Below are 25,254 nucleotides of genomic sequence, written 5' to 3' on the forward strand. Positions count from 1 at the left end.
CTGGAAGAGGCAGCCAGTCTGAAGATGCCTACAAGAGGCCAAGGCAGGAACTGGCAGGTGTGCATGGAGGCAGACATGTCCAAGTCAGGGGGAGGGAGTGGGTGCAGAGATGACATAGGGTGGTCAGGCCTTGCTGCCTGATGGATGGAGGAGCGGGCTGGACCAGGGTTGGGGCCAGATTTCTGCCCTAGGTGGGAGGGATGGGAGTCACCACATAGCGGCAGGGAAGGAACAGGCTAATGGAGGAGACACCAGTGGATTTCATTTGGGATGTGCTTAGTACAGGGGTCTGGAAGCATACACGTCGTAAGAGCTGGTTGGAGGCCTGAAAGCAAACTGAGTCAGAGACCCTCAGATATGATGTGGACCCCAAAGTGGGGGATGCAGCGATGGCAGTCACTCATCCTGCTTGGGGCCACCATTAGCAGGATTCTCTTAGCTTGCCGCTCAGCACCTCTCGGCAGTGTTCCCAACGTCCCATCTTGTCCACAGATTGCTGCGTTCTTTGCCGAGTCTCTGCCCAGCGTGGGAGGGCAGGTCATTCCCCCTGCTGGATTCTTCCCAGAAGTGGCAGAGTGAGTAGGTGGGAGGGGCCACCCCAAAGAGGCCAGGGCTGTGATGGGGTTTCCAAACCTTTCTTCCAAATTCCAACCTCAGCCTCACCTGTTTGCCAGATTTTTCAAATCCCTGAAGAAATAGTGGCCCCTCAAAAGCCAGCCATCTGCCTAAGGCCCTGCCTCACCATTGACCAAGCCAGGATTCAGTTCCCAGACCTCCCAGCTCCTGCTCTGATCCCTCTCACCACAGCCCGCCATCAGCTATCTGTCCTCTGCCACAGGTACATCCGCAGGGCCGGAGGGGTCTTTGTCGCAGACGAGATTCAAGTGGGCTTTGGCCGAGTAGGCAAGCACTTCTGGGCCTTCCAGCTGCAGGGGAAAGACTTTGTCCCCGACATTGTCACCATGGGCAAGTCCATTGGCAACGGCCACCCCGTAGCCTGCGTGGCCACAACCCAAGCTGTGGCGAGGGCATTTGAAGCCACCGGCGTCGAGTACTTCAACACGGTGAGTGGAGGCTCAGGGCCAGGGAGCACCGTGGGTTCTGGAAGGCCCCAGACAGCCTGCTTGTCTTTAATGAGCAAAGGCCACAGGCCTGGCACTGTGCCACCACAGAGACTTCTAAGATGCCGTCAGGGCGGGCAGGAGGCTGATATAGTAGGTCAGAGGAAAAAAATAAAATCTCTTTAAAAATTAGCATCAATCCAAAAGCTGTTTCAAGAGATGATTCCTCATAAAATGTAGAGAATACGGGAGGCCCTCTCCCTTCCGGCGGAAGTCACCTACCGTGTGGAAGGCCCTGTGCTGAGGGGCTGATTAAGGAGCATGAGCAGCTGTCTGTCTGGATGATGGATGGTCTACGATTAGCATACTCTGCAGTAGGAGCTTAGATGTGGGCATGGCTCCCTGGCCTTGGTCTGTGAGGCCCAGAGCTTTCCATAAGTGAGGTGGATCCTTGGGTTGCAGGAGAAGACACAGCATGTTTGGTGGCTCCAAGAGCTCAGGTGTATAGTGGGTGGGGGCATGGTAGTCACCAGCATTCCCATTGTAAAGAGCCGAACAGTCTGGGCTAATCCTGAGGGCAGAGAGGAACCATAGAAGGGTTTCAGTCAGAGAGAGATGAGTCTGAAATACACTTCAGAAAGATCTCTGGCGATCAGTGTGGAAAAAAGAGTGGCGGTAGGCAACTGGTCCAGGCAACAGAGGAGAAGGCCCAAATCTGGGCACGGGCCACAGGGATGAACAGGGAGGGACAGAGAGTTAAGGGGAAGAAGAACTCACTGTGACTTCTCAAAAAGGGGTCAGTTTGAAGTGGGACCTGAAACATGTCAAGGTTTGGCAAGGTGGTTGAGATTTGACAGAGAAGGTGGTTAAGGGTGAGGACTGGTGCTTTCAGATAACTCCCTCTGCCCAGGCGACACGTAAAAAGAGCCTCTGTCCTGTGTCCTGGACACATTCACCTTCAGGGGGAGACAGGCTCATAGACTCCTGATGACAGTGGTGCGGAGAAGGGCTTAATGGAAGTTGGGTGTTCACAGGGCCAGGAAAACACAAGAGATGCTGGGAGGGAGGGTGGAGGAGAGGCGCGGGAGGGGCAGGAGAGGCCTGGTGCAGATGTGGGGGGTGAGAAAGAATTAGCCTTCTGAGGAGGAAGGAATATGTCATGTCAGGTGAAAGACACAACCCAATGGAATGGGAGCATGGTTTTCATTTCTTCGTCTTACTTAAAGTTTACATGGTTAGATTATGTCATCCCTGGTTCATAAAAGACCCATCCTCTGTTCCGGCATAGCTTTTATTCATGATCCAGGCATCTAAGAAACCATCATCCCACATAAAACTTAGGACCTTGACAGTGACCTGCATCTATCCAGATGGTTACTCCCAGTCCCTGCCTCCCCCAGCCCAGGTAGCCATCACTCTGAATCCCACGTTCCTTAGTTACTCTAGTTGTTTTTTAACTTTATAAGAAGTGTATCGTGCTGTGTGTGGTCTTTGGGAATGAGTTTTGTCACCTGACATTATATTACTAAGAATCACCCACATTGTCACTGGAGTTTATTTGCTTTGACTGTTTTATAATATCCCGTCGTATAAACTTACCAGTTGACTTGTCCATTCCTGTCAGTGTGTTTTGCAGCTGTTCCCATGGTTTTTCTTGTTATGAACAGTACAGCTATGAACCATTTTTATAAGTCCTTCTTATACATGTGTAAGAATTCTTCTTAGGATACACCTGAGAGTGGAATTGCTGGGTCATCATTCACCTCCATTTAAGAGACAATGACGTGTTTTCCAAAGTAGGTCACAAGTTAACACCCCACCAGTAGGTACAAGAGATTCTGTAGGTCTCCATCTTCTTCAGAACCATTTAATTTTTGCCAGTCACATGAGGGGTCAATCAAGGAATGGTCTTGATATGCCATTCTTGATTTCAAGTTATGTGACCCATCTGATCTCAGAAGCTAAGCCCGGTCGGGCCTGGTTAGTACTTGGATGGAAGACCATCTAGGAAGACCAGGTGCTGTAGGCGTAAAAAATAAAAAAAATAAGGGATTGTAAGCTGACAAGGTCCTTGCAATCTGTGAGATCAACCAAGGGTTGCCTTGCCTTAAAAAAAAAAAAAAGTTATGTGAAATATCTCTTCATATGTTTATTGGCCATGTGTTTCATCTTCTGTGAAATGCCTGTTATTTCTTTTTCCAGCTTTTTGATTGAGTTACCAGTGCTTTTCTTATTTATTTGTGGGAGTTTTTGTCTCTGTGTGTTTGTGCATGTGTGTATGTGTATATACATACACAGATAAACACACACACACACATACACAAAGGACTTTAGTTATATAGGACTCTTGAAGCTTTTTATTTCTTTTTGAGTTCTAGTGAGTTATATTTTCCTAGGAGTTTTTCTCTTTCATCCAAATGTTCAAAATTGTTGATCTATGATAATTGTTAATACTTTCTTAATATCGTTTTAATCTTTATAATTATGATCCCTTTTCATTTACAATATTGTTTCTTCAAGTTTTCTTTCTGCTTTCTTTGGGGTTCTGTTGTTCTTTTCTAATTTCTTAAGATGAATACTTAACTGTTTTCTCTCTTAATATAAATATTTAAGCCTATAAATTTCCCTCAAAGCACAACTTTTACTTTGTACCCTACAAATTTTAATATATATTATTCCATTATTGCAGAAATTCTCAAAAATGTGATCCAGACCCTGAGGATCTCCAAGACCTTTCAGAGGTCTGCAAAGGAAAATCTGCTTTGATAATAATAGCATGTTATTTGCTTTTTTCACTCTCACCCTCTCACAGTTATACAGTGGGGTGTTCCAGAGGCTGCATGATACCATAACAGATCGAATGCTGAAGACACGAGAATCCCACTGTTTTCTATGAGGCCAGACGTTGAGGAGATTTGTAAACATATACAAACATGGCCACTTCTTACTAATTTTTCGTGTAACTGTAGTTATTTTCACAAATGTATGTTATGATAACATGCACTGGTTTTTAAATTATTTTTAAATGGCATACTTAAAATTAATATTTTTCAAATTTCTCAGTTTCAATTTCTGTACAGTAAATATTAATAGATATAATGCACATAACAAAAGTTTTTGGGGTTCTTCAATAATTTTTGAGAATAGGATTCTCAGAAGGGATTTTGAGGCCAAAAGTTTGAGAACCACAGCATTATCATTCAATTCTAGGTTTTTCAAGTCTTTTTTGTTATAAATGCCCAACTAACAACACTGAGGTCAAAATCACACCTTCTGTGATACTTCCTCTTTTGATACTTATTCTGTAAAATATGTTGGTGATCTGGTACTTGATTGTTCACCATGTCCTTGAGAAAAATGTGTGTTCTCTAAATATTTGCAGAACTCTAAATCTCTCTTAGGTCACACTTGCTAATTATGTTGTTTGAATCTTCCTGCTGAATTTTTTTCTACTTAACCTACTCGTAATTGAGAATTGTGTATTGAAATCTCAAAATATGATGAAAAACTGATCAATTTTTATCAATTTTTGCTTCATACATTTTGATATTATTAAATATGTACATATTTTTTATTTCTATGTGTTCATTAGGAATCAAATCTTTATTTTTAAATTGAAGTTTAATTGACATGACATCATTACTTTCTAGTTTACAGCATAACGTGCAAAATGATCACCACAGTTAAGTCTGGTTAACATCGTTACCACATAGGTAGAAATTTTTTTTCTTGCAAAGAGAACTTTTAAGAACTGCTCTCTTAAAAACTTTCAAATATACAATATGGTGTTATTAACTATAGTCACCATGCTGCACATTACATCCCAGGACTTATTTATTTTATAACCGGAAGTTTGTACCTTTTGACTACTTCATCCATTTTGCCCTCTGGCAACCACCAAATCTGTTCTCTTTATATAAGAGTTCAGTCTTTTTGTTGTTTGTTTGTTTGTTTATTTGTTTGTTTGGGGGGGTTAAGATTCCACGTATATGTCAGATCATAAAGCATTTTTTTTTCGTCTATTTCAGTCAGCAAAATGCCCTCAAAGGATGAGAGCATGTTGTCACAAATGGCAGTGTTCTGGGGTGCACATGCGTGTGTGCATGTGTGTGTGTGCATGTGTGCGTGTGCATACACTACAATTTCTTTATCCATTTACCCATCAACAGACACTTAGGTTCCTCCTGTCTTGGCTATTGTAAACAGTACTGCAGTGAACGTGGGTTGCAGACATCTCTTTGAGATAGTGTTATCATTTCCTTCACATAAATACCCAGAAGTGAAATTGCTGGGTCATAGGGTGGTTCTAGTTTTCCATAGTGGCTGCACCAATCTACAATCCCACCAACTTGGCATGAGGGTTCCTTTTTTCCACATCTCGCCAACAATTGTTATCTCTTGTCTTTTGGTGCTGGTCATCCTAACAGGTGTGAGGTGATATCTCATTGTGGTTTTAATTTGCATTTCCCTGATGATTAGTGATGTTGAGCATTTTGTCATATGTCTATTGGCCATCTGTATGTCTTCTTTGGAAAAATGTCTATTCAGATCCTCTGCCTGTTTTTTAATCATACCGTATGTTTTTTGCTATTGAGTTGTATGAATTCTTTATGTATTTTGGACATTATGTCTTTATCAAATATATGATTTGCAAATATTTTCTTCTGTTTAGTCGATTGCCTTTTCATTTTGTTGTTGGTTTCCCTTGCTGTGCAGAAGCGTTTAGTTTGATGTAGTCCCACTTGTTTGTTTTTGTTGTTGTTGCCTTTGCTTTTGGTATCAAATCCAAAAAATTATTGACAAAACCAATGTCAGAGAGCTTACCACCTATATTTTCACCTACGAGTTTTATGGTTTCAGGTCTTATGTTCAAATGTTTATTTTAAGTTAATTTTGCTGTATGGTGTAAAATAGTGATGCGGTTTCATTCTTTAGCATGTGACTGTCGAGTTTTCCAGGAATTGAATCTTTTATCATATGGAATGATCTTTTCCATTACTAATAATGATTTTGATCTTAAATTTTACTTTATCTGATATTATAAAGCTACTCCAGCTTTCTTTCGGTTATCATTTACCTAACATATACTTTTCTACCCTCCTTTCAGCCTTCGTGTGTGCTCATGCTTTAGGTGTTTCTTTTAACCCTTATATATCTAGAATTTGGCTTTTTGTCCAAACCTATTAAAATTTGATTTTAAAATGACTTTAGACAATTTAAATTTAACATAACTTGATAAAGTTAGGCTTATAAACAAAAACATTAATTTATAATTTCGGTTCAACATATTTTTCTCTTTTAACCTTTCCTATTTTATTTAAGTATCTGTATTAGAAGTATTTCATCCCAAATTATTTTCAATGCAAGACTTTATATTGCAAACCTTTTGACGTCTTGTGTGCCTAAGAATATTTTTATCAAGCCCACATGTTTAAATATTTTAGCTAAATATAAAATCAAGGTCCTAGTTATTTTCCTTAAGTACTTTAAAAAATATTTTCCATTTTTACCTTGCATGCAGTGTTGCTGTTGAAAAAGCTGAAGTCACTGATTCTTTTTTAGTTTGGATATAATTCACATACTATAAAATTTACTCTTTCAGATACAAATTCAATTTCAAATTAAGTACAATTCAGGGATTTTTAGTATACTCCCCAAATTGTGCAACCATCACTACTATCTTAATTCCAGAATATTTTTATCACCCCATACCCATTAGCAGTCACTCTCCATTGCCTTCTCTCTATGAATCCTGACTCCCTAACCTTCTTTCTGTCTTTATGGATTGGCCTCTTTTTGACATTTCATATAAATGGAATTACACAACATGTGACCCTTTGTATCTGGCTTCTGTCATGTGCCACAATGTTTTCAAGGTTTATCTATGTTACTGCATGAATCAGTGCTTCATTCCTTTTTATGGATGAATAGTATCCCATTGTGTCTCTGCCACATTTCATGTATCCATTCTTCAGTTATTGAGCATTTGGATTGTTGCCCTGTCTTGGCTGTTATGAATAATGCTGCAGTGAACAGTCACCTACAGGTTTTTGTATAGACATATGTTTTCAGTTCTGTTGAGTGTATACCTATGAGTGGGATTGCTGGGTCATATTACAACTCTAGGATTAACTTTTTGAGGAATAACACTTTCCCAAGCAGCTGTAGCAGTTTACTTGCCCACCAGCAATGTATGAGTTTCTCCATATCCTCACCATCATTTGTTACTTTCTGTTTTATTATCGCTATCCTCGTGAGTGTTAAGTGGTATCTCACTATGATTTGCATTTCCTCTATGGCTAGTGATGTCAAGTATCTTTTCATATCTTTTCATATGGTTATTGACCATATATTTATATATACTGTTTGTAAAAGGTCTAGTCACATCCTGTGCTCATTTTTTAATTGGGTTGTTTTTTTCTGTTGTGTTATAAGAGTTCTTGATATATCCTAGATACTAGATCCTTATTAGATATGATTTGTAAATATTTTCTCCCATTATCTGAGTTGTCTTTCACATTCGTGGGTAGAAGCATAGAAGTTTTTAATTTTGGTTAAGTCCAATTTATTTTCTTTTTGGTTGCTTGTGCTTTGAAGTCATTTCTAACAAACTATTGCCTAATCAAAGGTCTTAAGACTTAACCTTTGTTTTCTTCTAAGAGTCTTGTCGTTTTAGTTCTTACCTTTAGGTCTTTGGTAAATTTTGAGCTAATTTTTTGCATATGGCAGGAGGTAGTAGGTAACTTGACTCTTGCATGTAAATACCCAGTTGTCCCAACACCATTTGCTGAAAAGACTATTCTTATTCATTGAATAGTCTTGGCACCCTTGACAAGAATCAATTGACCATAAATGTATGGGTTTTATAGGTTTATTTCTGGACTCTTAGTTCTACTCCATTGATCGAATATCTATCCTTCTGATAGTTGCACACTGTCTAGACTATTATACTTTGTAGTATGTTTTGAAATTAGGAAATATGTGAACATTATTTTGGCTATTCTGGGTCCTCTGCATTTCAATATGAATTTTCAAGATCAACTTGTCAGTTTTTACAAAATGGTAGCTTGGATTTTGATAGGAACTGCATCAAATCCATAGATCAACATGGTATCGCCATCTTAACAATATTAAGCCTTCTAATCCATGAGCATAGCACCTGTCCATTTACGTAGGTCTTTTATTTGATTCAGTGATATTTTATGATTTTCATTGTAAGTCTGGAACTACTTGTGTTAAATTTATTCCTATTTTACCGTTTTTCATGCTTTTGTAAATGGAATTTGCTTAATTTCATTTTCAGATTCTTCATTGCTAGTGTAGAGAAATACAATTGATTTTTGGACATTGGTCTTGCATTGTGCAACCTCACTGAATGCATTTATTATAATAGTTTTTTATGGATTTTTTATAATTTTCTGTGTACAAAATCATACCATCTGTGAATAAAGATAATTTACTTTTTCCTTGCCATTCTGAATGCCTTTTCTTTCTTTTTCTTGACTAATTGGCCTAGAACTTCCAACACAACATCTTGTCATGTTCCTGATCTTAGAGAAAAACATTCAGTCTTTCACTGTTAAATATATTATTATTTGTGAGTTTTCTTTCGTAGATGTGTTTTCTCAGGTTGAACCATATTTTAGTTTTCCAGTGTTCTTTGTTACTTATTTCTGGTTTCATTGATATGGTAGAAGATACTTTGTGATTTCAAGCTTGTTAATAGATTAACACTTTTTTTATGGCCTAATGTATACATATATACATGCACTTGAGAAGAGTATTTATTCTGGTGGGATTGTTTAGATTTGGGGATTTTTGTGGGTTTTTTTTTTTTTTTTAAGTATTCTGTATATGTTAGGTCTAGTTGATTTATAGTGTTGTTCAAAGTCTTCTATTTTCTTGTTGATCTTCTAATTGTTCTCTTATTTAAAATGAGAATGAACTCTCCAACTATTGTTGAATCTTGTATATCTCCTTTCTGTTCTATCAATTTTTGTTTTATATATGTTGGTACTTTGTTAAATGCATACATGTTTGTAACAGTTATATCCTTTTGATAGGTTGACTCTTTTATCATTATAAAATGTTTATGTTGCTAATAATAATTTTAATCTTCAAGTCTTATGTGTCATTAGTACAGCCACACCAGCTCTCTTGATTACTGTTTGCATGGTATTTCTCCACCCTTTGCTTTCAACCTACTTGTCTTTACTAGTGTTCCTTTATTTCTTCATTCATTTCAGCCTAAATAGCATTATTATTTCATGTAAAGTAGATCCGCTAGTGACAGTTTTTCTCACTGCCCTTGGGATTTGAGGGCAGCTCTGCTGGGCATCTGACATGCCCCCTGTCCTCTGGCTCAGTTTGGGGGCAACCCGGTGTCCTGCGCCGTGGGGCTCGCCGTCCTGGATGTCTTGGAGAAGGAGCAGCTGCAGGCCCACGCCGCCCATGTGGGCAGCTTCCTGATGGAGCTCCTGGGGCAGCAGAAAGCCAAACATCCCATCATCGGGGACATCAGGTGAGTCTCAGGGCAGCAGTCACTACCCACTAACCAAGCACCTGCCAGGGGCCTGGCATCGTTTATCTCCTAACCAGCTAGAATAGTGGGGTTTTTCTCCTCCACTCACGAGGGAAGAACTGAAGCACTGGGCAATGGCACTTCTAGAGAGGGAAAGCCAGGGTTAAATTGCTCTGACCCCTAACCTTTCCTCTGCCCACACCAGGGACCCTCCCTTCGCAGTTATTTCTCAGACCTGTTTCACCCCCTCTAAGGGTCCCTGCAGCCCTTGGCCTCCCCAGGCAGAGGTTCAAGCCCTGGTGGAATTTTCGATGGGATTTGGCAGAGGCCCAGGCACAGAACACGTGCCAGGCCCTTAGTCCCTCAGTGCTGGCCTCCTGAGATGTCACTTCCTGCTGCAGGGGTTTCGGGCTCTTCATTGGTGTGGATCTGATCAAAGATGAGGCCACGAGGACACCAGCAACCGAAGAGGCTGCCTACTTGGTGTCCAGGTACTTTGTCTTGAAACAAGATGCCTTTGCCCTGTGTGGAGGGCCCAGATGGGGCAAGCACCCCGCTCTTGCTTCTCCTGTTCTCTCAGGCACTCTGGGCCCACAGAGGGTGGACTAAAGGTGGCATCAGGCTTCTGAGGTGGGAAGGGGTGGCCAGTCTGATCCATGCATCCCCTTGACTGAGATCCACAGAAGAAGAAAGTGCCTGGCAGCAAAGGTTTCAGCCTGAGCAAGAACACCAGAGCTCCGGGGGCCTCAGACCCTGGCTGCCCAAAGGAAGTGACCTCTCCGGGGCTACACCAAGGACTGTGGCATAACTAGACTCTGGGCTCCCAGACAACAGGTTGGGGGATGGACAGGACCCCTGCTCCTCATTGGGTGGGGTGTGTCTGGACGGATCGGCATCTCAGGAATCCCAGTCCCAAATCACGTTCTTTCATTTGAACCCAGGCAGGGCCTAAGCCTAGGACCCTTCCCCTTCCTGTTTATTCCCTCTCTCCATTCCCCACTCCTGCCCTCTTACCCCACCTCAGAAAACCCTTCTAGTGTTTGATGTGTGTCCTTATTCAGATTGCGAAGTGTGCGCCGTTTAGAATTCACATAAACAGTCCGTAGTGATGTAAATCTTTCTCTCCATGAGGGTTTTTGAGACTGACTCCGCCTAAGTAGCTGTGCAATCCCTGCCTTTTCTCTGCTGGTCAGGTACTCTGCCAACTCACCCACCCCTTTCCCTAGGGAGCCTCCCCGGACTCAGGAACCCAGCATGGTCTTTGGGGAAGGAGTCAGAAACTAGGGGCGGGTAGTCACCCTGCTAGGTGGCAGAGCTGGATTTGAAGTCTTGATCTGTTCTTTCTAGTCATACCAGGAAGAACAGGATGGGAGCCAGAAGGCAGACTGAGGACACCCAGGCTCCTGGCGAGACTTCGAAATAACAAATAACAAAATGAATAGAAAAGAATGGGAGTTAGGAGTCAGAGTATAAATACAATCACACCAGACCCTCTCTCTGTGTCCAAAATACCTTCCTAGGTTGTGTAAATGTGGAATAGTAAAAGTGATTCTTAGGTACAGATGAGAATATCGAGGATAGTCACCTTCCTAAAAAGAACTGGAAGTTAAAACCAATACCCTGTCTAGGACTGGAAGGTTACCTGTGTACAGGGAGCAGGGAAGTGACTGAAGCTAGGTCACCGTGCTGTGTAATGTTTGACATTGACCATATGTATAGAAAAATAAACCACACACATCACACAAATCATACTTAAAATAGAACTGCAGGAACGGGTGATACAAACCCCCTGCTCTGGGAGGCAGCAAGCTCAGGGCCAGGTGCAGGGCACCCAGACAGGGGCCATTGATGCCAGGCCACAAAGGATGAGCAGTTTAGCAGGCGGGGAGCCAGTCCTGTGTTCTGGTGGGATGGCCTGTGGCGGGCTCCAAGAGCAGTTTAGCTGGAGCCCTGGCCACAAGGTGGAGGCAGGCCTCAAAGGCTGGGGGGCAGCAGGGCCCTGTGATGCTTGTCCTCCTATTCTACAGGCTGAAGGACAACTATGTTCTGCTGAGCACTGACGGCCCCGGGAGGAACGTCCTCAAGTTTAAGCCCCCTATGTGCTTCAGCTTGGACAACGCACAACAGGTGGTGGGAAAGCTGGATGCCATCCTGACAGGTGAGCTTGAAGCCCAAAGGACAACTGACCATATCCCTAGAGTCCAATATGGAGCAAGGAGCTGAAGGAGAGGGGTCCTATTGGCCCAGGGCTCCCCATTCCTGCCTGTGCCGGTGAGAGCTGAGCCTCCACCCCCCAGCCTGGGCAGACAGCACCAAGGGGTGCGGGGCAAGGGAGCAGGGCCAGCCCAAAGGCCACTGTGAAATGATCGCAGCTTTGTGCTTGAGGCTAAGGTCACCAAAAGCTGCTGAGCAGCTGAAATGAGATTTACACCCAGGTCTGACAAGAACACAAAATGAATTTCCTCTGCACATTCCCAATCACCCAGGACCATCAAAGCCAGCCCAGGGTCTCCCCTCAACCCACTACTAGAAATCTGTAACTACTGCATTATTGGATGCTGAATGCAGGATATGCTGTGCCATCAAAAGCTCAGTGGGGACCCAAAGTAGGCAAAGTCCTATCTTCTGGTAGAAATCAGAGCAGCCCTTCTCTGTCCTCACCTGAGCTTTTTCACTGCTGGCTCCAGGGCTCTGAAGCTGAGGGCCAACCCCTACTGGACATAACTGGAGGTGACACAGGACCTGAGGAGGCAGGGAGGCTGACTGAGCCCAGAACTCCAGTTGAGCCTGAGTCTTGGGAAACCTGAGGGTTGGCTTTGTCCTTTGGGGTAATTGTTACTGCCCCTGTGGCTAGTGATCCATATACATGGGTAAAAGGTGGTAGTAGGGGCCTTCAGCCTTCACCTGAGGTTAACTAATCTCTGGTTTTTTTCCCAGACATGGAAGAAAAAGTAAGAAGCTGTGAGACTCTGAGGCCCCAGCCCTGAGGCAGTACTTTCCTTCCCCCCAGGTGAGTGGGCCACAACTATGTTCCTTAATGTTAGCAGTGGCTCCTCCACTCCAGCAACCCAAACCTTTTTGATAAATATGTTGTTCCAATCCAAGTGATGTTCCCTTCTCATAGGTTAGTTTCAACCCTGGGAGGCAGCTCTGGCTGCCCTGGGCCCTCTCCACCCACCAGAGAAAATCTCCAAAATACTTAAGTGTTTGATGCTTGGGGCAAGAGGGCAGAAGCAGGTTTCCTTCTAGAGGGCAGGGAACAAACTCCCATTACCAGACTTTGGTTCACTTAGCACCCCAGCCAGCTGCTGCCATCGGACTTGAGGTGCCCCAATCCAACAGCAAATAGGCGCTGTCAGAGCAGAGTGTTACATGCCAGCCAGGAGGGGTTACCCTTGTCTGTAGGACAGTCTCATTTCCACTGGTATTCCAGGGTACCCACAGAATCCCACTACCCAGTGTACCACCTTCATCCCAATGAACAGCTGCCTTAATCTCTGGGCCATGTCCTTCCTTTAAAGGGGCTCAAGTCCCAATTCATTAAAGGAAACTAAGAGGGTGATGTGGCAACAGGCCACAAGCTCAGAAAGCTCTGGAGCACATGGCCCCACCCCTCTCAGCATATCCCACACACACCCAGGCTTGGGGGTTTTTACATTTTTATTTCAAAAGCTTGGATAGCTTCAATATCCAGGTCGTGGCAAAATCAGGACACGTGTAAAATACCTTACAATACATTAGATTCCCAAAAGGTACCAAAAAGTACAGTAAAATTAACACTTCCATTACAGGAAATGTATGACACAAATAATATAAAATTAAAAGGTGAAAAAAGGTGACACTGGTTTTCCTAAGATAGACCTCTTTACAACCAGGGTCCACAGGTCCAGGCTGCAGGGCGGCAGTGGGAAGCAGACCCTCCCATCTGGTTCTGGTCTGACCAGGAATAAAATCAGCCCACAGTGCCGTTCTGGCCTGAGACACCACACGCTGCCTAAAACAACTAGAGCTCTGGAAATAGTAAACAGGAGAGTGATTTCCAGGGGGGAAATTTTAAATAAGATGCACATGGGACAGGCCATAGAAAGGATGCCAAGTTAAATTTGGTACATAATTGTGTTCACTCGATATCCAAACAAAGCGTGTGCAGTTGGTCGGGCACTCCTGCCGAAGCCTCAGTATGGCTTGTAGTTATTCTGATGGCCGCCACGTCGCTGGCTCTTCCCGTAATTCGTACTACCCTGACCTAGGGACAAGAATAACAATGATAGCAGCTGGGCTTACTGAGCACTTACTTACCCCTGTGCCAGGCGCTTGACTCCTCACCAGAGCAAACTCCCCTGGGGCAGGCCACAAAGCCTAGCCCGTCCGACTCCAAAGCCCCTGCTGCCAGTGGCCCCTGCACTGTCTGTCCTGCCTCCCAGGTGGGTGAGTGGATGGGCCTCCCTCTCTCCTACTTACTGTAGTCGTAGCCGGGGCCGTAGCCGTAATAGCCATAGGGCGAGTAGTCGTAGCCGCCATAGCCGGGCCCGTAGCCCTGCTGGTAGCCGTAGCCCTGGTTCCAGTAGTTGCCGTAGCCCTGATTCCAACTCTGACTCTGACCTGTGGGGGGAGCAGGGCACAGGGGCCCATGGACCATTTAGCACACGCAGGAGCTAGGATGGAGGAAATCCTGCCCTTTGGGTGGCGGGGTTACTATGGCAACTCAGAGGTAGAAGCCAAGGGGCTGCTGTCCTAGTACACGGGGCCCTGGGCCCGGCACCTGAGACCCAAGCTGCAAAGCTTAAGACCGGACAGAATGGAACACTAACTTCACTTAGGGCCACAGAGGCAGGAACTCACTCTCACTCTAATCGCCCCCTCCTTCCCTGGCAGCTTGGCCTTAAGAGAGTTCAGGCTTTGGAGTCAGAGGGGCCTGGGATGGAAAGAGCGCGCCTGGCACAGCCCTGCCCTACGTTCTGCCCACCCACCCATGACTTAGGACTCGGACTCAGGACAGCCAGAGCCCAGCAGGCCCCCCGCACCCCTCAGAGTGGGATGTAAATGCCCTGCTGCCCTGGGGCCCCAAGCCGCATGGGAAATAGGGGTGGGGCTCTTCCACTCCAAGCAGCAGCAGCAGCAGCAGCAGCAGCGCCTGGACCCAGGAAAGTCATTCCTGTTCCTGCCCACCTTGCCACATCAGAGGCCAGAGTGAGCCCTGGAGACAGGCACCAAAGCTCCATGCAGGCAGGGAAGCCAGACCCATCTTCATCTGGGGTCCACTCACCTCCACTTCCACCACCACCACCGCTGCCTCGGTTCCCTCGGTTTCGGTTTCCGCGGCCCCCAGAACCATACTGCTGCTGTTGATAGACCTCTTTGGGCTGGGCCACCTTGATTTCACACTGAAAACCAGGAAGACAGGAGTCAGGCCACTGAGACAAGTTCTGGGCAGGGACTATGCACAAAGACCACTAACAAACATTCAAATGGCAGATCTCGTCCATCTGCTCAAAAACAAACTACGCTGTGGTGAGAAACCACACGGGGACTAGCAACTCTCAAACCATAACCAAAACAGACAGACCAAAACTTATACTAGGGCCCTGCTGGCTCAAACCTTTCCCCAGAGAAGGTACTGGGGATGGATAGAACCCCAGGTCTGCTGGTGGCCACCCTGGGGCAGCTCCATGTCAAACCAGGAGAGGGACAGCTGAGCCAATGCCAGTCCAGTGAAGCAAAACACACCAGGTGTCAGGCCTGGTGCCACCTTGGTCCTACTGGGCAAGGGGATCAGAGGCTTCCCAAATGTAAGGCCTTAGAATAAAACTTTGACTTTATTTTATTTTACAGAAGAAATGAAGCATCCCACTCAAATTTGTAGTGATGACTCTACCTCCAACTTACAGAGGAAGAAAGCCACTGAGGCTGAGAGCCACATTTCCAGGAGGCCATACTGCTTCCCCTACTCCCCCAATCATTGGTCTGTTGTTGGGACAAGCGAAGCCTATGTCCCCTCAGAGCCAGGACCGAGTCACTTTCCCCTTTGCTCAAAAACCTGCCCACTGTGGGCAGGGGTAGGGTCAGGGACCTGCCACTGCTCCCACTTAAATCGTAAGTGTATTTTTTAAAGAAAAGTCCCCTAACACATACTCTGCCCCCATTAAGAACAGTAAAAAAAAAAAATGTTTCATGTAAGATAAGATGTCCCCATATAAGCACACTCCCATAAACTGGGAAATGACCCCTACACCAAGTGATGCAATCTGTTTTCTACTCTACTGAAATAATGCTGAATACAACTAAATACACTATTTCAAGACCTACTACCAAGTTTGACTAAATGATGCCCTAACAAATTCTTCCTGCCCACTTCCCATTATAGCACACAGGGAAGGCCTCTCTGTCACTGTCCTCTGGGCTAAGGGATGTCTTACCCGAGGGCCCCTAGGAGCCAATCTCATTTTACAAGAAACTTAAAGGCCCAATCCAGTCTTTCCAAATTCCCGGCCTGAATATTGAGGTTTCCAAGAGCCGCACCCAACCTGTCCCACCATATCTGCCTGCCACTCCTGCTGAGAGCCTGCCACGCCCTGCCAGAGTTAAGCTACACCCAACTCCCAACAGCTACCTAGAGAATGACTACTTGAAGCATGAACTACCCTCTCTCCTGACCCAAGTTCAAAGGCAACAGTTGCACTTCTCACTACATAGAACTGTGCTCATTTGAAGGCAAAATTGGCCCTAGGTACAAGTGGACCAGGACCCTCGGGGGCTCTTTGGGAAGGATCTTGCTAGGGTGGGGATGACAAAACCAGTGTCTTAAAGGGATGGAGCCGAATAAAGATTTGGTGTGGCAGGATAAAACAGGAGAAAAGCTCTGCAGCAGTATCCACAGCAGCAAAGACTTCGCCGAGCAAAGAATTTCTGAATGGCAGAAGTTCTAGTCTTCTCAGAAAGTAACTGGGGCCTTTATATACCTTAAGACTCTAGATCCAGAATGTCTTGACCTCCAGCTTAAAATCAGGAATCCAAGGGCCAGCCCCACTCAGCATGCTTACTCCATCCCAGAGAAGCCAGCCAACCGAACCTCCCCTTCCTCCCACACATCCTGTGTTCATTGCCAGTCCTGCCAGCCTAGGAGCACCTCAAAGGATGGGACCATCTGTCCCAATCAGGCAATGAGGTCCTACTACACTGGAGAGCTCTTGGAGGTAGCCCGACCCAAGCCACAACTGCAAAGACCAGCCAGTGGCAAGAGGCCAGGCATGCAGAGCTGGAGATTCCTTACCTTACTTCCACTGATGGTATGGAACTTTTTCTCTAGAACTTTCTTCACAGGTTCCTCTTCTTTAAAGGTGATGAAAACAAAGCCTCGTCTTTTGTTTGACTTTGGATCCACTGGAAGCTCAATGGCCTCAATCTATAAACAGAGGCAAAGCTCAGAACCAGTACCCCCAACCCCAGAGCCCTCAGGGCACTGACAGAAGAAAAGGCCAGAATGAAAAGGCCTCACTGGAGGACTCCAGCCAGCCAAGGATGCCAAGGACGCCAAGGACCAGGGCAGCTGGCAGGCAACTCTTGGGGCCACACACTCACCTCCCCAAACTCGCCAAAGTACTCTCTTATCTTCTCCTCAGTGGCTTCAGGATTCAGACCCCCCACAAAAATTTTCTTTACTGGGTCCTTCTTCATGGCCATGGCCTTTTTGGGGTCAATGACACGGCCATCCAGCCTGTGCTCTTTCTGGTCTAAGACCTGTTCCAACAGAAAGGAATCAAGCTCTAACTCAGCGAGATGACCCTGCACAAAGCCCTTCTCTTGGAGATATAAAACTTAAGACACAAGTAAGCAAAATGTGTCTCATCCCCTCCAAACTCTACTTTCAACCTGACCTGCCAACCCAGTCTTCCCCAAACTTCAAGTACAGTTGCTCTCCCTATAAATCAGTCCTCACCACCTCCAGATTTTGCCCATGCTGTACTGTAGCCCCATTTCCCGCCCAAGCAGTCCCAGATTAAGGCCTAACTGCAGAAATAAAGCAGCAGTGATCGAGAGCACAAGCTGGAGCTGGGCTGCTAGAGGTAGATCCCTCACTTCCCTCTCTTAACTGTGTGATCTATTGAGTCTTAGTCTGCTTTCTGAAAAATGGGACTAAAATAACGGGCTTATCTCATAGCAACCTTGGACTCTTCTCTAGTCCTCACAAGATAGTGTTTACAGTATCCAGAATAGGCACAAAAAGATAATACATATCCACTATCGTCTTCTTGGACCACTCCAGCCCATACTCACTCCCACTTAATCTGTATTTTTAATCCCTTCAAAAACAACAAAGTTCACCTCTGCTTTTCCCAAAGTACTCACCCATGTGCAAAACAAACTAATCATGCTCTATCAGCAGTGTCCGCCTAGAACACCTCCTAGAACAGTGATATAAAGTATCCCTGCTTACCTTTTCCACACTCGCTGAATCTTTGAAGAGGATAAACCCAAACCCTCTTGACCGGCCAGTGTTGGGATCCATCTTTATTGTACAGTCAACGACCTCTCCAAATTTGGTAAAATAATCCTTTAGGTCCTTTTTGCTGGTATCCCAGCTCAGGCCACCCACGAACATTTTTCTGAAATGGTAGGGTGAGACACATGGCAACAAGCTTTATGAAAAAGCTGAGATTTGAGAAAGACTAGCCCTGACAAAGTTTCCATTGAAAATATTATAAACGAAGCCACCATCTGAAACAAAGTTCTACCCCCTTGAGGGCTCTACCTTCCGAAGATGTTAAACCTCCACAACCCTCCCAAACTCAACCCTAACCCTATCAAAGCTTTAGGAGACTGCACCCCTAGACTACGCGAGGGAAAGGAAAGCCATCCTGGCCAGGGTTACAGGCTCTGAGCACTCGCAACTGTAAGTAATTTGTGTAAACCACCACATATCAAAAGGCTATATCGCCCCTGCTAGTCTCCGCCACCTCGGAGAACTCGCTCTCAAACAACTCGCGGCTTCCGGGTGCTGAGAGCGCCTTCAGATCATGACTCCGCCCTCAACAGGAGGCGGAGAAGGGAGGCCGCGGCCCTCGGCGCGCGCCAACTCCGCCCACGCAGCCCCGCGCTGCCTGGACCCGGTCGGCACCGGGCCTCAGCGCACTCCTCTTCCGGCCGGCCGGCCGCCCGGCCCCGGCCCCAGCCCCGCGCGAGCGGCCCTGGGGCGGCGCCAAAGTCGACCCAACAAACTCCTGCAAAGTCGAATGCGAGTGGCGGCGCGAGAAGCAGCTGGAGGGCTGGCCCGCGGGCCCGAGCAGGTCCCGGCCACCCGCCCCTCCCCCCGCCGCGTGGCGCCAACAAAAGGCGGCCCGAAACAAAGGCGGCGCCCGGTCGGCCCGCGGCCGCACCTACCCTGCGTCCTCCTCGTTCTTACTGGCGTTGATCTGGTCGCCCTCGGCGCCGTTCTGGTTGCCGGCCGGGGGAGCTACGCTCCCGCCTCCAGTCCCCGCTGCCACCCCGGTGCCGGCCCCAGCAGGCGACTCGCCTTCGGGAGCGGCCTCGTGCCCGTTCTCCGTGGCGCCTGTCGTCTCCATGAGCTGCTCTTCACTCGCTTCCGACATGCTAGGCCGGGGCGCGGCGGCTCCTGCAAAAAGCGGCCACAGCGCATCAAGCCCCGAGCATCTCTCGCCCGCCGCCCGCCGCCCGCCGGCCCAGCTGCTCACCTCGCCGCCGGTGACGCCGCGAGGCCCGCTCGTCCCCACCCGCCGAGAAGGCGCCGCGGGCTCGGCCGCGCTCACACTCGCGCTGCCGAGCTTCCCCTCCGTCCGCCGACGGAGCCGCCGCGACCTCACGCGCTCCTCTTCGGCCGCCGCCGCACAAAACCCACCGACCAACAGAATCACTCGGGCCCGCGCAGTGCCGCCGCCTGACAATGCCGACTCGTGGCGCTCTTTATAATGCCGGAGCCGGGGCCACCGCGCAACAAGACTCATGCTCATTGGCTGCGCCTTCCCGTCACTCAGCCCTGTGCCTGTATCCCATTGGCTATGTCCGCGCGCGCACGCTAGATCTGGGCGGGCTTTGTCCTCTCTTTAGAACCCGCGCGAGGCCTGGCTCTGCGGCGGGTCGCTGGGCCAAACGGGCCGATCGCCTCGTCTGAGCAGTCGGTGGCCGGGTCTGTAGGCCAAGAGACCAGAGTCGGACCCTCCGCCCTGTGAAGCCGCAGTCTCTCGTCTCGGCGTGCTCCATACCAGCACGTACAGCCTCAGCCACCCCATTTCCCAAAAATAGTAAACTGGGCTCGAGGAAGTCTCGCAAACCAGGGTCGTCCAGCTGGACATGGCAGAACCTAGTTGCCACATTGGGCGCGTAGGGTACCCCAAGGCTCTCTGCATGCTCTCGGAGGGATTTCGACGCAGCCCGCCCTCCCCTTGACCTTGATGCCCTCAAAGCCCTGCGCTCCCGCCCTTTCTGCTGCCTACCCCAGTAGCAAGAAGCGGGCAGGAGGTGGAGTCCTCCGGGGAATCTGGTGCCAACCGTGCTGACCAGGATTTGGTGGGAGAAAGATGGAACCACGGTGTTCCCCAAGGCTGCCTGACACCACTTGACGATTAGCATCGCATTTATACTTTCGATTAAATTTTTTTCATTTAACTTTTGCTGAAATTTAATATTTAATATACCACTAACGTGAAATCATGAGGTTTGGGCGGGAGTTCTCTGAACGAGGAGGACGCAGAAATTCTCTTTTTCTAATATACAACACCCCTTAATATTACCTCCTTGACCACCAAACTTGATTCCTTTTAATCGTATGGTTGATGGGCCCCACATGAACCAGGATTACAACCTCTGAAGCCTGGGGATTACCAATAACAACAGAATACAAGTGGCTAACGTTTCCCGCTGGATTACTGCAGCCTGGCCCAATGTGGCAGGTTATGCGCATATGTTCTCACCTGGTATCCTAACAGTCACATGAAAGGTGGTATTTTCAATTTATAAACGAGAACACTGAAGTCCAGAGCCTTGGCTCAAGACTTACTTCCCAATCTAGCCAGCCAGCAGAGTTGCTGTAAGAATAAAAAATGTGACAATTTTACATTTGGGAAAAATAATTGACTTCAGAAAATCCGAAGCTTTGGCCGCACAGCACTTCATTCCCCGCAAGGTATCAACTAGAGTTGGGGCACCAACCCCTAGATGAGCAAATGCCCTCTGGTTCAATCCATGGCCCACCTGACCACTTGACTTTCAGGATAGATTCTATAACTGAAATTCACATACATCCATAAAACCATGGTCATGTACTGATCTGGCAGGAAGGCTTGCAGTGAAGTCCCCATCTCCAGCCCAGCCCTCACCTACCTACAGAAATAAAGGCCAGGGATGCGGCTCACAGGAGATGTTGTCCAAGCAATGAAGATAAGTCAGGCAATTAAATTCAAAGTCAAATAGTCTAAGTGCATCCACAGGACACAACGACGGGGGCACCAATTCACTTAATGTCCTGCCCTTGCCAACATGGATTCCTTTAGCACAACTTGGGAAATACTTTCAATGATATGTCAAGTCCAAGGATAACATTTGAACCACACTTCACAGTGTGCAAAATGCTTTCACCAACACTGCTTTATTGGAGCTTCGAAATAATTTTGTGTGTGGTTATCCATAATTTAGACAAGAAAATGCTGAAATCATACAACTAAAACTGTGGCTGCAAAGCCAGGACTTACAATTCTATGTTGCTTCCAGGGCTCCTACCTACTGTTGGTGGAGGAGTCTCTGAGCTCCTGAGTTTCTTGGTCTAAATTAGGTCTTGTATCAGATTCAATTATTCTGAGGCACAAATGAAGCAATGGCTTAGAAGTTGCAGACCAGCGAGGGTCAGTCACAGCCCAGAATGCTTTTATACTGCATCCAGGGGTGTTTCTGACAGAGGTTGGGCACTGGGATATTGGAAGCAGCCAGAAGTCCCTTTGACGCAAGGCTCTCCGCTCTTGTTATTGGGTCCCATGTACAGATCCTGAGTTGAGGGCCTCTTTCATGACAATGAGGTTCCCAAATCAACAAGGAGCCCACTTACCCCTGAAAGTCCCTTAAGAGGCCCATAGACTATAGAGTACAGTCTTCTGGCTTTGAGGATCCAGGCTGTCTGGCAATATATGTGTAAGAATGTAACAATCGCCAAGTCTATAATAAAGAGGACAGATACAAAATGCATTTTCAAAGTTTTTTTAAATTGCATGAATTAAATTTTCTCTTTTTTTTTTGGTTAAGCCTGCAAGATGGCAGTTACACGAGTTAACTGCAAATATGCTGTGACTGCACTGGCCGACTCACACCCAGGCCACTTTCCATCCACAGCTTTCTGGGCTCTAGCTCCCCCACTTCAGGGCTGACTCTGGCTCTAGCTGGAGGAAACTTTCTAAAACACAAGTCGGATCTTGTCACACTCTGTGTGAAAACCCTGGCTGGCTTCCCAGTGCTCTGAGAATGAAATCTTAACCCTGAAGATGGGTGAGAAAAACAGTTGGGGTCACAGAAATCCATAACCCCTCCCCACCAGCCCCCCTTGCTATGTGGTCTGCGAGTGGAAAACCCACTTCTGGTCCTGGGCAGTGGAGGCTGGGGCCTCCCCCAGACCTCTCTCCCCCTAGAGACCATATGTTCTGATGACAGTTATATTATGAAGAAGAGCCATTCAACCCACGTCAGACTTGCCATGAATAAGAAATGATACTGTACCATGTCAAGCCACCGAGGTTGGGGGTTTATCTCGAACTGTGACCTAGCCAAGGCTGATCATTCCACACAACTCATGAGGCCCAGTGTGAGCTCCTCGCCGCACCTCACGCCCCATCCCCACTCCGGATGTGCTCAATTTCTTTTGTTTCCTGGAACTCGCCTGCACTCCTCTGCCTCTGGAGGTGCCTTTGTACCTGCTATTCCCTCTACCCGGAATATTCTCCCCCAAGTTTCACCTGCCTGCTCTACATATCTGTTGTGGGTTGAATTGTGTCCCCTCCTAAATATCATGTTCAAGTCCTACCCATTGGTACTTGTGCATATGACCTTATTTGGAAATAGGGTCTTTGCAGATGTAATCAAGTTAAGATGAGGTCAAACTGGAGTAGGGTGGGCCCATAGCACCAAGGAACACCAAGAATTGCCGGCCACACCAGAAGCTAGGAGAGAGGCATGGAACAGATTCTCCCCTAGAGCTGCAGAGAGAATGGCCCTGCCAACACCTTGATTTTGGACTTTTGGCCTCCAGAACTGTGAGACAATAAATTTCTGTTATTGTATACCACCCAATCTGAGGTGCTTTGTCACAGCAGCCCTAACTAACACATCTATCCGATTCTGCTTCCTCCAAGAAGTGCTCTGTGATGCCCCAAGGAAGGGTCCCTCTTAGAGCACAGACCACACAACATTGACACTGACCATGAGCTCAATGACTTCCTGCACCTGGTCTGTCCCCCTTCAGCTGGACACCTCTAGTGGGCACCCTAATACCTGCAGAATGAATAAAAGATTTCTTAACCTAAGGTTATGAACTGGTTCTTTGTGGGCCTCATCTGACTCAGAATCTGACTCCGAATCTGCTTACTTGCCCTGTACAGTGTTTTGAACATCTTAAGGAATGATTTACCAACATTTTCAAAGTTTGATATTTCTACAAAATGTTCTATTTCCAGTTACTTTTGGAAAAGCGTTAGATGAAATCATACTGGGCCACAGTCGTAAGTGTCCACAGGAGCTGAACCCCACTGCCTGCCAGCAGGTAAGGTGGGTGCTGTCATCTTGTTCCTGGGCCCCTACACTCAGTTTCATTGATGGAAGGCAGCTGCGATGTCAATCCCTAACTGGGCCTCCATGAAGCTCAGCTTCATCTTTCAAACAGGGTTGATAACATTTGCCTCCTAGCACCACTGCAGAGATCAGAGAACGTGTGCTGTGCCAAGTGTTAAACCTGGAAAGTAGTAGGTGGAAATGAGAGCTGCTATGACAGTAACAACAGAAGCATCTAAAGGAAAACACCTCCCCTGCTGAGCTCCCCTACTATGTCTCAAATCCAACACTCCAAACAGACTTGGGGGTTCTGGAGAACTTCTACCAGCTAGTGGCCTCCCCAGAGTCACATTCTTGTGACAGCCACCCATGCCCAGCTTGAGGCTCAGAGGGAGACTTTGCCCACCAGAAGCCAATCAGAGATGCCCAGGACACTCCTCTGGAATCAGACCTCAATGGAACATGTGCTTCCCGTACAGAACTAACCGTCCCAGTCCCCCTGGACCCCATGTCACAATCCCCTTCATAGCTTTTAAAGTTTCACATTCCCAGGCTCCTGGGGCTGTACTCTTACTTTTATAAAGCAGTCCAGGTACTGGGCATTGGAGTAGGGACAAATTGAAGACCCAGTGCTGCAGACCAGGTGAAGGAAAAGCCTATAAAACAGAAACAATGTCTTCCCTCTGAGAGCTGCTTCTCTCTGAAAGGCAGCAGTGTCTCCTGAAAGATCAGCCCTGGAGGGTCTTTTGTTTATGGTTTAGCATGTTTCTGGTTCCCAGACAATCCAGCTATTTACTCACAATCCCCTTGGCTTCAATTGCCACGAACATGCCCATAGCCCTCAGGATAGACAGTTTCCTGAACTCTAAACCCTCATGAATAACTATCTCTACTGAACTGTCACCAAGGAACCTCAATCTTAACATGTCCCAAACTGAGCAGATGACGTTCATACCTTTCCCCTGAGCCCAGACCCTCTATCAGCATTCTTGGCCACAGAGACTGTCTCTACCATCTAGCCACCTGTGTGGGCCAGGAACATAGCTGGGTCATCCTGGACATCTTTCTCTCACTCACCTCCCCCTGTCTGATCCACCATCTAGGCCTGAATGTGCCTTCGTTACTCATCCACTTCCACTCAGGAGTGGACAATGGGAATATCAGTCAGGGTGGGCTATATTATGGTACCAAACACATCTGAACACCATAGAATATTGTTTCTTACAGATGAACAGTCCTGGGTGGGTGTTCAAGCCAGAGAAGCAGCTCTCTTCCACATGGTCACTTAAGGACCAGACCCCTTCCATCTTGTGGCTCTGCCATCCCCTCAGGCCTTGTCATCTGCATGCAACTGTCAGAGGAAATGGGCAGAGAGGGAGTTTTCAAGGTCCAGGCCCGGAAGCAACATACCCCACTTTCACTCACATTTTCACTATTACTCTGTCACGTAGCCTCACCTAACTGCAAGGGACACTGAGAAATGAGCTGAGCTGCTTATATAAGGAAGGCAAGGACCATTCAGGTGTCCAGTCTTCATCACGATAGGTTTTCAACAACCGCATGTTAATGACAAGGAAGGGAGACACCAAAAGCTTTCCTTCAGTCAGCCAGCCTTTCAGGGAACATCACTGAGCACCTGTCCTAGGTAACCTGCTGGCCTCCACCATCAGAGGCCACCCCTGCCCCAGGAGCTGAGCCACCTCACCATATGGTGAGACCAATGCTATATCAGGGAAGCGCAGGAGGACAGGGACATGTGGGAGGCACCAAACCAAGCTAAGGAGGTGGATGGGAAAGACAAGACTTCCCAGAGGAACAGACTCCCAGGCTGCACCACGAAGATTGAATGAGGGTTCTCCAGGTAGAGATGGAGGAGAAGGAAGTGAGGGCAGAGGAGCCCAAGACTTGACA

General features: G+C 47.0%; 2 protein-coding genes across 3 annotated transcripts in view; one reads left to right on the plus strand and one right to left on the minus strand.

The window, feature by feature from the left end:
- PHYKPL (5-phosphohydroxy-L-lysine phospho-lyase) overlaps nucleotides 1–13,598 on the plus strand; it is a 22,319-nt gene extending 8,721 nt beyond the window's left edge. Inside the window, exons 5-10 of the mRNA XM_023532001.1 lie at nucleotides 240–575; nucleotides 839–1,064; nucleotides 9,428–9,582; nucleotides 9,984–10,073; nucleotides 11,610–11,740; nucleotides 12,520–13,598. Coding sequence (XP_023387769.1) covers nucleotides 240–575; nucleotides 839–1,064; nucleotides 9,428–9,582; nucleotides 9,984–10,073; nucleotides 11,610–11,740; nucleotides 12,520–12,569 — 988 coding nt within the window. The 3' untranslated portion in view covers nucleotides 12,570–13,598. The remainder of the gene's footprint in view (nucleotides 1–239; nucleotides 576–838; nucleotides 1,065–9,427; nucleotides 9,583–9,983; nucleotides 10,074–11,609; nucleotides 11,741–12,519) is intronic.
- Nucleotides 13,225–19,499, minus strand: HNRNPAB (heterogeneous nuclear ribonucleoprotein A/B). Of its 2 annotated transcripts, XM_011362162.2 has the most exons (8): nucleotides 19,272–19,499; nucleotides 18,961–19,192; nucleotides 18,017–18,185; nucleotides 17,161–17,319; nucleotides 16,853–16,984; nucleotides 14,849–14,966; nucleotides 14,044–14,184; nucleotides 13,225–13,828 (listed from the first exon to the last, which is right to left on the minus strand). In XM_011362162.2, exons 2-8 carry the CDS (start codon nucleotides 19,167–19,169, stop codon nucleotides 13,758–13,760), a joined length of 999 nt encoding a protein of 332 aa, XP_011360464.1. In that variant the 5' UTR covers nucleotides 19,170–19,192; nucleotides 19,272–19,499; the 3' UTR covers nucleotides 13,225–13,757. The 2 variants fall into 2 exon arrangements, with proteins under 2 accessions (XP_011360464.1, XP_011360465.1); XM_011362163.2 differs by lacking the exon at nucleotides 14,044–14,184.
- Between the last annotated feature and the right edge of the window lie 5,755 nt (nucleotides 19,500–25,254).

The sequence above is a fragment of the Pteropus vampyrus genome, unplaced genomic scaffold, assembly GCF_000151845.1.
Source record: "Pteropus vampyrus isolate Shadow unplaced genomic scaffold, Pvam_2.0 Scaffold74, whole genome shotgun sequence".
Taxonomy (NCBI): domain Eukaryota; kingdom Metazoa; phylum Chordata; class Mammalia; order Chiroptera; family Pteropodidae; genus Pteropus; species Pteropus vampyrus.